The following is a 13,201-nucleotide window of genomic DNA, read 5'->3' as shown; positions in this document are numbered from 1 at the left end:
CGCTAACCTCCTCTGGGAAGCCGGTTTGGGCGGTGGGATTGCCATCGGGATTCTGGTCAAGCCAGTTCTGGGGTTCTATTTCTGGGAGTCCAAGTCTTCGGCCAGGATGTCTTTCGATTAGTTGCCAACTGCTAGTTGGCCAAGAAAGTTCGCCATGGCTTACCTCGCACTCGTTCTTATCGCCACTCTGGCACTGGGAGACTTGAGTCTCTCGAAGCCATCGGAGCCGGAGAAGATTCTGGCCTCCTTGTCCCAGCTGAGACAGAGCAGCTTTCTAGACTGGATCCAGTCGATCCTGGGCCCCGAAGTTCCCGCCGAGTGGAGCATTCCGGCCAAGAGAGACTGCGCCGAATGCTCTTGCGGTAACATCAATACCCGCCACAGGATCGTGGGCGGGCAGGAGACGGAGGTGCACGAGTATCCCTGGATGATCATGCTGATGTGGTTCGGCAACTTCTACTGCGGCGCCTCCCTGGTGAACGACCAGTACGCCGTAACGGCTGCCCACTGCGTTAATGGCTTCTACCACCGCCTCATCACGGTTCGCCTCCTGGAGCACAACCGGCAAGACAGCCACGTGAAGATCGTAGACCGCAGAGTGTCCAGGGTGCTGGTTCACCCCAACTACAGCACACGCAACTTCGACAGCGACATCGCCCTGATCCGATTCAACGAGCCAGTGCGCCTAGGCATCGACATGCACCCGGTCTGCCTGCCCACTGCCAGCGAGGACTACGCTGGGCAGACAGCTGTGGTAACTGGGTGGGGCGCCCTGAGTGAGGGCGGTCCTGTCTCCGACACCCTCCAGGAGGTGGAGGTGCCCATTCTCAGCCAGCGCGAGTGCAAGGACAGCAACTACGGCGAGTCCAAGATCACCGAGAACATGATCTGTGCCGGCTATGTGGACCAGGGCGGAAAGGACTCCTGTCAGGGCGACAGCGGCGGTCCCATGCATGTCCGGGGCTCCGGGGAGGCCTACCAGCTGGCCGGCGTTGTTTCCTGGGGTGAGGGTTGTGCCAAGCCCAATGCCCCGGGTGTCTACACTCGGGTGGGCAACTTCAACGACTGGATCCAGGAGAACACCAGAGACGCCTGCTCCTGTGCCCAGCCAGAGTCTACGGAGTCCTCCATGAACACCACCGAGCAGGGCGAGCCGCAGCAGAATACCTCCCCCGGAGAAGCAGATCCGGAAGTGGAAGAGGCCAACAAATTGGTTTGAAATCTAATAAACTTTTTTTTAAAGAAGCATCAAATTACAATAAAGATTAACAGAAAATGTATAAATGTAATTTTTTTGAGGGATTGATGCAGAAGATGTGGGACTACCAAGATTCCGCGCAAGAATCGGATACATTTTGGCAAAGATATAGCCATCCCAATGGGCCCTACTGTAGTCCCCATGCATTTTCCACATTTTGAAGGGGCCTCGCCAGGAAATTTGACAAAAAATCAAAAAAAAATTGTGTCTCAGGTTTTGATGCAGATTGATGGAGAATTGATCTCCAAATCGTTTAAGGCATTCCGCTCAAGAATCGGATTCATTTTGGCTAAGATATAGCAATCCCAATGGGCCCTACTGTAGTCACCATGCATTTTCCACATTTTGAAGGGGCCTCCCCAGGAAATTTGACAAAAAATCAAAAAAAAAATTGTGTCTCAGGTTTTGATGCAGATTGATGAAGAATTGATCTCCAAATCGTTTAAAGTATTCCGCTCAAGAATCGGATTCGTTTTGGCAAAGATATAGCTATTGCAATGGGCCTACTGTAGTCCCCATGCATTTTCCACATTTTAAAGGGGCCTCCCCAGGAAATTTGACAAAAAATCTAAAAAAAAATTTAGTCCCAGGTTTTGATGCAGATTGATGGAGAATTGATCTACAGATCGTTTAAGGCATTCCGCTCAAGAATCGGATTCATTTTGGCAAAGATATAGCTATTGCAATGGGCCTACTGTAGTCCCCATGCATTTTCCACATTTTAAAGGGGCCTCCCCAGGAAATTTGACAAAAAATCTAAAAAAAAATTGAGTCTCAGGTTTTGATGCAGATTGATGGAGCATTGATCTACAAATCGTTTAAAGTATTCCGCTCAAGAATCTGATACATTTTGGCAAAGATATAGCTATCGCAATGGGCCTACTGTAGTCCCCATGCATTTTCCACATTTAAAGGGGCCTCCCCAGGAAATTTGACAAAAAATCTAAAAAAAAATTGGGTCTCAGGTTTTGATGCAGATTGATGGAGAATTGATCTACAAATCGTTTAAGACATTCCGCTCAAGAATCGGATTCATTTTGGCTAAGATATAGCAATCCCAATGGGCCCTACTGTAGTCACCATGCATTTTCCACATTTTGAAGGGGCCTCCCCAGGAAATTTGACAAAAAATCAAAAAAAAAATTGTGTCTCAGGTTTTGATGCAGATTGATGAAGAATTGATCTCCAAATCGTTTAAAGTATTCCGCTCAAGAATCGGATTCGTTTTGGCAAAGATATAGCTATTGCAATGGGCCTACTGTAGTCCCCATGCATTTTCCACATTTTAAAGGGGCCTCCCCAGGAAATTTGACAAAAAATCTAAAAAAAAATTTAGTCCCAGGTTTTGATGCAGATTGATGGAGAATTGATCTACAGATCGTTTAAGGCATTCCGCTCAAGAATCGGATTCATTTTGGCAAAGATATAGCTATTGCAATGGGCCTACTGTAGTCCCCATGCATTTTCCACATTTTAAAGGGGCCTCCCCAGGAAATTTGACAAAAAATCTAAAAAAAAATTGAGTCTCAGGTTTTGATGCAGATTGATGGAGCATTGATCTACAAATCGTTTAAGGCATTCCGCTCAAGAATCGGATACATTTTGGCAAAGATATAGCTATTGCAATGGGCCTACTGTAGTCCCCATGCATTTTCCACATTTTGAAGGGGCCTCCCCAGGAAATTTGACAAAAAATCTAAAAAAAATGGAGTCTCAGGTTTTGATGCAGATTGATGGAGAATTGATCTACAAACCGTTTAAGGTATTCCGCTCAAGAATCGGATTCATTTTGGCAAAGATATAGCTATCGCAATGGGCCTACTGTAGTCCCCATGCATTTTCCACATTTTGAGAACCTCCCCAGGAAATTTGACAAAAAATCTAAAAAAAAAATTGTGTCTCAGGTTTTGATGCAGATTGATGGAGAATCGATCTACAAATCGTTTAAGGTATTCCGCTTAAGAATCGGATCATTACTGGCAAAGATATAGCCATCCCAATGGGCCCTACTGTAGTCCCCATGCATTTTCCACATTTAATTCTAGATATTTTGAAGAGGTCTTTTTTAAAAATCAACAAAAATCGATTAAAAATTTTTATTTAGGGTACTGATGCAGAAGAATAAAGAATTGAAACACCAATATATTAACGTATTCTTCTGCGGAATACGAGTTAAATTGGCAGAGCTGTAGCCCTTGGCTAGTGTCATAAGTATAACCCAAAGGTCATGGATTGAAGGACAATACTGCGATCATCTACGAGTTCAATTAGTCGGCCGAAAAGCAAAAGATAAATCTCTGAAAAGACTCTGGCAGCTTCCTCTGACGATGGAGGATAATGAATAATCACGGTAATGCAGAGATATCTCTGAGGGGCTTTGCTTTTTAAGGCCAGTTTCACTTTAGCCAGCTTGTTAACTGCTCCACTCAAAGAGCTCACACTCGCGCCTCAATTTCCGCCTGTAATCTGCTTGTTTTCAAGTCCACCCTCGGGGCACTCGCCAATTTTTGCACCACGAAATTGCCACTAAATCAAAAAGCGTTCATGCAACCAGCGGCCGCAACCGCAGACACCTACACGCGGCACTCAAAGGGGCATGCCCCTTACGATTTTTGTGTTGTGGGTCTGCCCCATTGGGCCCCGAACATTGATAAATAACTAAATAATAGAATAAACAGCTGGCAAAGGTGCTAAAACTTAAAAGGCGGATAAAATGGAATCATATTGTTGGATATTGAAGTTTAAATACTCTACTAAAGGTATTAGAGAATAAAAGAGGTTATTTTTGGTTTGATTGATTAATCAACGTTTTATTCGAATATCTTATACACTGATAAATACCAGAGTAAGGGTATAAAAATGTACTTTTTTAAGTTGATTGTGATGTGCATCCCTTTGGCCTTTTGCCACAAAATTGCCTGCAATCCAGCTGAATTTTGGTTTATTTTATTCTTACCCTGGCACCGCCCAGCCTGCCGCAGGTTAGAAAAAGTTTATTGGGGCATAAAATTGTTCGATTGAATATTAGTGGGCCCCTCCTCCACCCGCCACCCTTTTGAAAATTGAGGTTTCGACAGTAATGGCATATTAAAACGATTGGCTCGATATGTATTGCAAAATTTTGAAGTCACAGAACAGTACAAAGAGGAAAACTAAATATATAGAGTGAGTGCAGACCTCAGACCATTCCAGCTGCATGCAGGGCATTTCCCACCGTGTTCGTGACAGCAAGGACGGCGAGGAGGGCGGACACCAGGATCTTCTCGGTTACGAGAAGGGCCATGTCAATAATGTTGGCTGCGGGCTAAGGCGCTTTTTGGAGACATTATTCAAACGACTGCGAACCTGGCTAGTTACCTCGAGGAAAGTTACAGCCATACTGATCGTGTATTGGGTCAAAATCACGCTGAGACCTATGCAGGTGATGAGACCCATTATTGTGATCAGGGTCAAGGCCTCCACAAGACGCACGGCCACAGGCATTCTCTGGACTTTTTGATTTTGAATAACAGAATTGAATTTTTTTTTGTAATTTTTGATCGAAACAATAATAAAAAGTCATTGTGAGGGGAAAATCAAAGCCTACAGATTACTGAAATTAATGCCGCTCTTCTGCTATGAACCCTTTTGTTCCTGGGCCTCCGCAAATTATAGTTTTTCAATCATTTTTTTATGGGGAACATGCGACAGTTTCCAATTACTCTATGCAAATGCAATTTGTCTGGACTGCGTGCCATTTGGGTTCACCCATAAACCTCATGTGCCACGCCCCCTTTAATGGGTGTTTTGTTGTGTCTGGGCGGTCTGGCATAGATTGCTTTGAATTATGGCACTAAATGGCTAGACATGTTACATAATTCATTTAGTCTGCGCGGGGACAAATTCCATGTGTATCGCTTCATTTCACTCTCTTTGCGCTTTTCCATTGAAAATGAATCCCTTTCCCTGGACATCCATCGAACAATGGAGCAGTGGATTTATTCATTATACGAGTAGTCTATATAGAGCGATATATGGCCAATTCAATTAGCAGCAAGTGGGGCAAAAAATTAATTGATTTTTCCCGTGCGAATTCTCGGCCTAAGTCGGCTTTTATTAAGATATTTTTTCAAGTTTGGCAGTCATTTTCATAAAAATCCCAGTGCAAATATTTGCACAGACTGGCAGAAAAATATGCGAAGAGTTCCAAGGCAAGTCCCTGACGAAGTCCTGCCCAGGGCCAGGTCCTGGCAAAAAGGCAAAAACGAAATTAAAATAAGGCGAAATGAAATGTTGCTTTAGGTTGCTTTCGTCTTGCAATATTTACATCTTATTGTATTTGATATCTTTTGGGATGTCGGAAGACAGAAAGCTCATATTAGATGCCGTAGAGTGCCATGACAGTAAACTCAAAAGAAATTAATTAAGTTTCTACAACCCGAGGTGTCATTACAAAGGGATTTCTTGCCTTCCTATTTTCCTTGAGTTTTTTTATTGGAGTCTTGTATAATGTTTGGTAGGAACTCCCCGGACCAGCGGTTGTACATGTGCAGCTCCTGCTTTGAGAGGTTCCACTGGGATGATCTCTCCAAGAAGGAACACCACTGCCCTCGTTGCCGCATTCCCGCCAAGTTCTGCGCCAATTGCGATCAGCTTTTCGAGCCCCGAGAGAAGTCGGTGCCTTACTGCAAGCGCTGCGATTACTATATGCAGAAAAATGTGGCTGTAAGGCCCCAAGTCCTGGACCGGCCCGAGGAGGAAGCCAGGACCACCTCCTCCTTCGCGGAGCGCTGGGAGGAGATCAAGACGAACACTGGAATTGTGGACGACATGTACTTGAGCGAATGAATGGCCCACTGAAGCGTAAAAATAAATCAAAATTCAAGACCACCGGATGTACCACCTGCGATTTAAATATTTATTTGTGACGAAAAAACCAGAGTGCAGCTCAAAGGATATAAACTGTCGCCAGCTGGTCAGGAAGTCCATCTACGCTTCAATAAATCATTTTTACAATATCAGAAAATGTACTTTAAGAGACTTCTCTGAAAATACAATTTAATAAATTCAATTGAAGCATTTTATAATTCAGACAACGAAAATGGTTTTTTTTTTCGACGAGAAATCGAAAGCTCATTAGAATTCCCAACGAAAGGCAAACAATTTTCTCAATGTCCTTCGAGTCCTATTTCAGCAGCTAGTCCTGCAGTGTGTTTCTGTGTCTGTTGTTTTCATTCCTTTGATTTCATTATTATTTTTATTGCTTCGGACTTGCTTCTTTGTGTCCAACTGACTGAGTCCGAAGCAAAGGCGCCTTTTTAATTTTATTATTTCTGTTTGGTTTCGTTCCGACGACCACACCCCACGAAACCCCTCGAAAAAATTCGCATAAAAAAGGGTATTCAAGCCAGGGCATTCACTTGATTGTATGGAATATTTTTTCCATGGCTTATTCTCATTTTTCTGCCACAGTTTTTGGCACATTTTCAAGGCAGCCATAGACACTTGCCACATTTTTATACATTTCGTTCGCTTTGAATTTTTTTTCCTCTTATTAAGAATTAATAATCTGTTTTTTTTTCTGCCATAAGCTGGCTACAAATTTGGCATTTTATATTTTTTTACGATTGTACGGAGTCCCGGGGTCTGAGGAAGGGGGGCACTGGAGGTCCCGCCGCCCATGAATCATGGTTATGCCGGCTATAATTTAGTTTTAATAGCATTTTCGGTGACATTTATGCTGTCAGCGCGTCATCCAATTTTATTAATGTCCAAATGAGCCTCGCTATATGTGATACGACTCTATGATATCATAATGAAACGATTTAATGTCTTTTTCTGTTTTCTTTAAATTAAGTTATGGGCTTCTGGTAGCTGGTAGCTATTTGGAGCAACTTTTTGAAATCCCCTCACCAAAACGCCAGTAGATACAATAAAGAAAATGTAGTTTCCACAAGAACTGAAAACCTGGCTTACTCGAGCCCCTCCATTGTTCACACTCAGTTAAAGCCCTTTTCTCGCCATTATTCTGGCCCGCTTCTTCGTGGCTCGTTTTCAATTTGCCCGAGTCCGGTGTCGGAACTTGGCTTTTAATGAGACGCCACAAGGCAAGTGCAGCAAACGCGAACCTAATCATCTCTGGCTCACTTAAGTAATAAAGCAATTTACCGCCTTTCAATATCCCTTAACCATTTTTTATCTTTTTATCCGGTCTTGGTTCTGGTTCTGGACCTGCAGCTGGAGCTGGTCCACCTCCACCCAAGAAAAGCCAACCCCCAGGGTGGGCAACTCCCACACAAATTATTTTCCCGCTGGTTTCCACTTTGTCGGGCGTATGTTTTCTTTTTTTTCCGCACTTTGTTCCTTCTCCTCTTGGCCAGCTTTTTATTGTTGGCCCAAAGAGGCTCCGCCATGCTTTCGACTTGTCGCCTCACGTTGCCATTTTTATGGTCCAGGAGGAGCCGGAGGAAGCTCTGGGGGATATGGTGAGATGAGGAGTCAGGATAGTGATGACTCAATAAATATACTTATGACTTTTTTTATAAGAATTACTTGACTAATATAAGGTAGTTTTTATAAAGAAAACGAGGGATATAGGTTTAAAGTCAGAGGGTGACTACCGGGTATCCTATAGTCGTTAAACCCTTTCGATATATTCTTTTAGTTACCACAACCAATGGAGCTTGTCCATTCTGTAATCTTCATTTAGCCATTTTATTTTGGCCAACACTACTGAGCATATAAAGCCGCAGGATGCCTCTGGCGTTGCCGGACTCTTTAGAGTTTGATTTTAGTGCCAGGATTGGCAAAAGCAAAAACGGAGAAAAAAACACAAGCAGACTGGCAAGCCAAAGAGCAGACTTTGTCCTGGACGATGTGCTTCTGGTTCTTGTTCTTGGGTGTAATGATTTTATTACACGATTTCCTATCGAATTTTATTACCTTGGTGCATGACGCTGCGCCAGGATTGCGCGCCATGTCCTTTATGCCCTTTTTAGCCCTTGCGGCCATCGAAATGGAATTTACGCACTCATAAAATTTCGCCCCAGCCCTCGTCCTTCGCCCCTCGACCCTTTGAATTGTGTGGGAATATTTGAGATGGCCAAGTATGCGCCCTTCCTGCCATAGTCCATACCCCAGTCCATCATAATTCAATATCATAAAACGTTTATCCAATTAATTTCGCCTGGCCAATATTTATGATCGGTTCGTGCAGGCAGCTCTTTGAATATTTACAAACCAATATGAAGGGGAGAGTATGAAAAACTCTAGCTCTGGAATACATGATATTTAATTAAAATGGTTTCAAATAATAATTGACTAATTGGGGCGCTGATATAGCTACAGATGGATTCTATCTCTGAAACAAGCAACTGTCATTCATCGATCAATCCAGCCCAGACAATTGCCGTTCTGCGATCTACATTGATCTTGAAAATCTATCCAGCAAATGTACAGCTGACATGCTTCAATGGATCTGGAATTCTATATATTATATACGTTTGTATTATACATCGGATGACCTAATCGAGTTTGATTTCCAATTACGATTATGCTGGCTGGCACTTTTGCTAATGAGCCACCCATATCATCCACTTCCATGTTGCTTTCAGTGTCAAGTTCATGTTGGCCATGTTGCATGCAATGTTTCCAATGGCTGCATGCCAAAACTAATGGGCTTCCCCGTGCCTATGACGATGATTTGACGGTTTGCCAGCCCCGCCAGATACAGATACGTAGTTTTAATCCAAAACTACACTGATTCGTAGTCGTATGTGGGTCGTGCTCAGTCAGAGTTGAAATTATGGCTTCGGTTTCCATATTTTCATACCCATTTTTTGATGTTGCAATGCAAGTCTAGGGGGCTGAAGGAGGGGTGGCCAGTTCAGGGTTCAAACAAAGCTCTCATTAAATACTAGTAATGGGTGTGAGAAATATTTTATAATGGTTTATTGTTGTACAATAAACTAGATGGGTTTAATGCTTCCTTTTCGCATTAATTTCTAGAGCAACTTCTGTTTGGCCTTCAAGTGCACTAAGGGAAATTGCTTTAAACTTGTCATATTATATTTATCTTAGTTGATTGTAGCTTAAAGCTGATTTCTCACTGTGTAACACTTGGCAATTCGTTCAGGCAACAGCAATGTCAGTGCCTCAAAATGAAAAACCCATTAAATGACATGCATACGTGCGGGAAATAGATTTAGCTTTGGATTTGGACATACCGACGGATATAGCCGACAATTTATATCTCTCGGTAACTGAGATTCTCTCCGATTTCTCTATTTCTCTACCGTTTTCTCTCTCGCGATCTGCTCCACGGTGTGGCGCTTTATGACGTCACTTGGCAGCGAGCTTCTGAACCGCAACAGAAATCTGAATATCTGAATATGTACCTAACAAGCCACCTACCTACCCATCTACCCATCTAACCGTCTATCTATGTATCTTTGCATCTGGCAAGTTCATAGTTAAATGATTCTATTCGCTGCCATACAAATTATTTCGCTCAGAGGTTCAGTTTTTGTGCGAACGCCGAACTGGGCAAATGTGCGCACTGGAGAGATCGAAGAGGATACAATAATGGCTTACAACATAGTCCTAGCAGTGGTCCTTGCCCTCAACTTAGCTGGAGGGGTGGTGCAGCATCGATCCTTGGAGGATGCCCGCCTGGAACGCCAACATCTGACCCACAAATACATCAAGCTGCTGAACAAGGAGGAGGGTGCCATTCGCCTCGTGGGCGGCGACAATGAATACGAAGGTGGGTTTCCATCCATCACTCCCTTAACCCATATCCTTTGGCTTTAAACTATATCCCCTTTGTCCAGGAAACATCGAGGTCCTGCACAACGGCAAATGGGGCGCCGTTTGCGATGATGAATGGGACTCCGCCGAAGGTCACATTGTCTGCCGGCAACTGGGCTTTCCCGGCATGCGGCGCCTCACAAGGAGCGGCTACTTTGGGCCCGCCCGGCGTCGGTTCTGGATGGATAACCTCTTCTGCGAGGGTCACGAGCAGGAACTGGTGTCCTGCCACTTCGAAGGCTGGGGCGAGAACGACTGTGAGCCCGGGGAGGCGGCCGGCGTGATATGCTATCCCCCGGAAAACGCCGTGATCCCTCTGCCAGTACCTATCCTGAGGGAGGAGGACCTGCCCAAGTACCCTATCCATGCTCGCTCCAGGTTGTACGTCAGACTAAGGGGCGGGCGGTCCCGGAACGAGGGTCGAGTGGAGGTTAGCCTAGACGGTGGCCGGTGGGGAAGTGTCTGCGCCGACGGATGGTCCCTCCTCGAGGCCAACGTGGTATGCAGGCAACTGGGACTGGGGTACGCCAGCGAGGCCTTCCAGACGGACTTTTTCGGTGGCATCAACGTCTCCCGGCCTGTTCTTAGTGGCAGCGAATGTTTCGGCAACGAAACGGAGCTGGCCGATTGCCTGCATCACGATGTGCGGCAGGGAGTGGTCAGCTGCCACGGCAACAGGCAGCATGTGGCAGCTGTGATCTGCGACTTCAGGTCCCCGGATCTGGTGGTGGACTACCTGGAGATCGAGCAGACGGCCCACCTGGAGGACCGGCCCATGCTGCTGATGCAGTGCGCCATGGAGGAGAATTGTGTGGCCAATGAGGCCTACCAGATCCAAAGAGACGATCCCCATTGGCGGTACAGATCCCGGAGGCTGCTGAAGTTTACGGCTGCTGCCATAAACGCGGGAAACGCCGATTTCCGGCCCTTTAAGGAGAAGAGCCAGTGGGAGTGGCACATGTGTCATATGTAAGTGGAAGTCTGAGGAGCACTTACTCTTCTTACTATTCAATCTTTTCAGGCACTTTCACAGCATGGAGGTGTTTGCTACCTTTGACATCTTCGACCTCAGTGGCCGGAAGGTTGCCCAGGGCCACAAGGCCTCCTTCTGCTTGGAGGACAGCAGCTGCCTACCAGGAGTGCCCAAGAAGTATAGCTGCGCCAACTACGGAGATCAGGGTAATAACTAGAGCTTGGAAAAGTCTTCAGATTTAAGCCTTTCAACCATTACTTGACAGGCATTTCCATCAACTGCTCTGATGTGTACCTCTACAATCTGGACTGCCAATGGGTGGACATCACAGACCTGAGCCCCGGGTCCTATGTGCTGAAGATAGCCATCAACCCGGAGTTCAAGGTGGCCGAAATGAGCTTCGACAACAACGCTGCCATCTGCGATCTGATCTACACGGAAAACCTAGCCCGCGTGTTGAACTGCCAGCTGGGCAGACCGTGAAGGTGGACCGGAAGTGGAAACAAATCAAAGTGCCAAAAACTATCTTTAACCAAAGGGAGCTTGTATATTTTCTACCATATACCATATATCTTTAACGAAATTAAAAGTGCACATTTCACAAAGGTCTTGAAAGTCAGTGGGGTGTGATGTGTCGCCGTGACATTGAGACCCTCGGGTTGTCGGAGGCATCCAAGCATCTATCAAGTTAAAGGCGTTGAAGTGGAACTACCAGTGATACAGGTCAGGAAGAGGTAAAGGGATGAACACATTTTAAATAAAGATTTATTTTAATAAAAGTGTGTTTATCTTGCAATTCAATCACTTTAGCCCCACTTGCCCCAGACTGCTTTTCAAACTATCGTAGACGGTCTCGGTTATTGATTACTTGGCAGTAATTTAGGAAACCTTTGACAACCAACTAACCCGACTCATCAATAAGGAGTCCGACTTAACCCATTCGACTCCCTCCTGCCTCTAGGACCAAGTCAAAAATGCAAATACACTTCCTGTTAAGCCGAAGGGAAGTCTCCTTAAGACACTTCCTCCGAGTTCGGAATGATTGATTGCGTTGGAGGAGCTCTTAACCCCAAAAATTTAATTAACATAAGCGGTTTATGCGGGGCCTAGACCGGAATGGAGCAAAACAAAAAGCTTTTAATTTGTGTTTCGTTTGGAGATTAACAAATCAATCAAAGTGCGAAGAGGACTCCTCCCTTGGAGACTCCCCTCCAAGGCAAGGATTAAAATCGGGGAACAAGTTCCCACAAAGCACTCGACTATCGTCGAATCAGTCAAAGTCGGGGAGGAGCTAAAAAATAAATGATAACTGGGCAGAGAGCAGTCAAGTGTTATGGAGCAAGTCCTTCCTGCTATCAGGACACGTGCACACACATACCAGCCACCCCACGCAGATCAAAAAGAGCGGCCCGGCCGAGGGTGGGTGGACAAACAAGCATATAAATAATTGAAATGTTCACTCACTGACCCTGCAAGAACACTCTTAGAAATTCAAATAATGAATATATGAAACCAAAGTCTTATAGCTGGTTGCTCTGAACCATTTTTCTCAGTGCCACTATCTCTTCTATATGCTTTCTCCAGAGACTTGTATATTTTTGCGAAATTGCAGCACTTGCGTGGTTGGGCGATGGTGGCCAGTGGTGCAGATGACCCTTAGTCCCTGGCATTAAGCAATCAAACGTTTGATTTTCATTTATCGTGTAATCAAGCGTAAAAATAGCTTCGTGACCAAAGTGACTCATCATCATCATCCTGACATGCGGGCACGTGTGTGTGAGAGGTCCTTTGGCTCCCAGCCCCTCCTCCTGCTCGTGTGATCCTTCTGACCACTTATAGCTGGTGTTGATGACATTACGACCATTTGATTGCTTCTCCCATGCACGCGGCCATCCATCCATCCATCATCCTGCCTCTGGACTGAAAATTTGATAAGATAGGGTCAAAGGTGTTAGCCACGTTAATTGGGAGTCCTATGTGAATTGCTTCCAATTAACCCATTAGCCATTCTATTTCAGCTTTCAGCCTCTGCCGCTTCATCGGGATATTTAAAAAGCCTCGCATCGAATTAATTGTAATTAAAAATTAAAACGAATTCAACATTTTTAATTATGCAATTTGCCGTTCGTAATAATTAAAACAAATGTTTCCGCGCCATCCGGCCAAATCAGCCATCAGTTTGT

General features: G+C 44.9%; 4 protein-coding genes across 4 annotated transcripts; 3 read left to right on the top strand and 1 right to left on the bottom strand.

The window, feature by feature from the left end:
* Positions 1-86: 86 nt before the first annotated feature.
* Positions 87-1,242, top strand: LOC108124986 (trypsin-1). Its single transcript, XM_017240949.3, has one exon. The coding sequence runs from the start codon at positions 155-157 to the stop codon at positions 1,217-1,219; it is 1,065 nt and encodes a 354-aa protein (XP_017096438.2). The 5' UTR covers positions 87-154; the 3' UTR covers positions 1,220-1,242.
* A 3,096-nt stretch (positions 1,243-4,338) lies between these two features.
* On the bottom strand, positions 4,339-4,846 carry LOC108125057 (uncharacterized). The gene is made up of 2 exons (XM_017241067.3): positions 4,616-4,846; positions 4,339-4,562 (listed from the first exon to the last, which is right to left on the bottom strand). The coding sequence occupies exons 1-2, from the start codon at positions 4,739-4,741 to the stop codon at positions 4,437-4,439; spliced, it is 252 nt and encodes an 83-aa protein (XP_017096556.1). The 5' UTR covers positions 4,742-4,846; the 3' UTR covers positions 4,339-4,436.
* Positions 4,847-5,642: 796 nt separating this feature from the next.
* On the top strand, positions 5,643-6,325 carry LOC108125058 (protein FAM76A). Its single transcript, XM_017241068.3, has one exon. The coding sequence runs from the start codon at positions 5,747-5,749 to the stop codon at positions 6,083-6,085; it is 339 nt and encodes a 112-aa protein (XP_017096557.1). The 5' UTR covers positions 5,643-5,746; the 3' UTR covers positions 6,086-6,325.
* Positions 6,326-9,785: 3,460 nt separating this feature from the next.
* On the top strand, positions 9,786-11,623 carry Loxl2 (Lysyl oxidase-like 2). Its single transcript, XM_017241024.3, is given in 5 exon segments — positions 9,786-9,818; positions 9,821-10,001; positions 10,069-11,014; positions 11,067-11,224; positions 11,284-11,623. Coding segments are annotated over 5 exon segments (1,536 nt in total). The 3' UTR covers positions 11,502-11,623.
* Positions 11,624-13,201: the final 1,578 nt, after the last annotated feature.

The sequence above is a fragment of the Drosophila bipectinata genome, chromosome 2R, assembly GCF_030179905.1.
Source record: "Drosophila bipectinata strain 14024-0381.07 chromosome 2R, DbipHiC1v2, whole genome shotgun sequence".
NCBI lineage: Eukaryota > Metazoa > Arthropoda > Insecta > Diptera > Drosophilidae > Drosophila > Drosophila bipectinata.
This window is presented reverse-complemented; position numbering and strand designations above follow the sequence as displayed.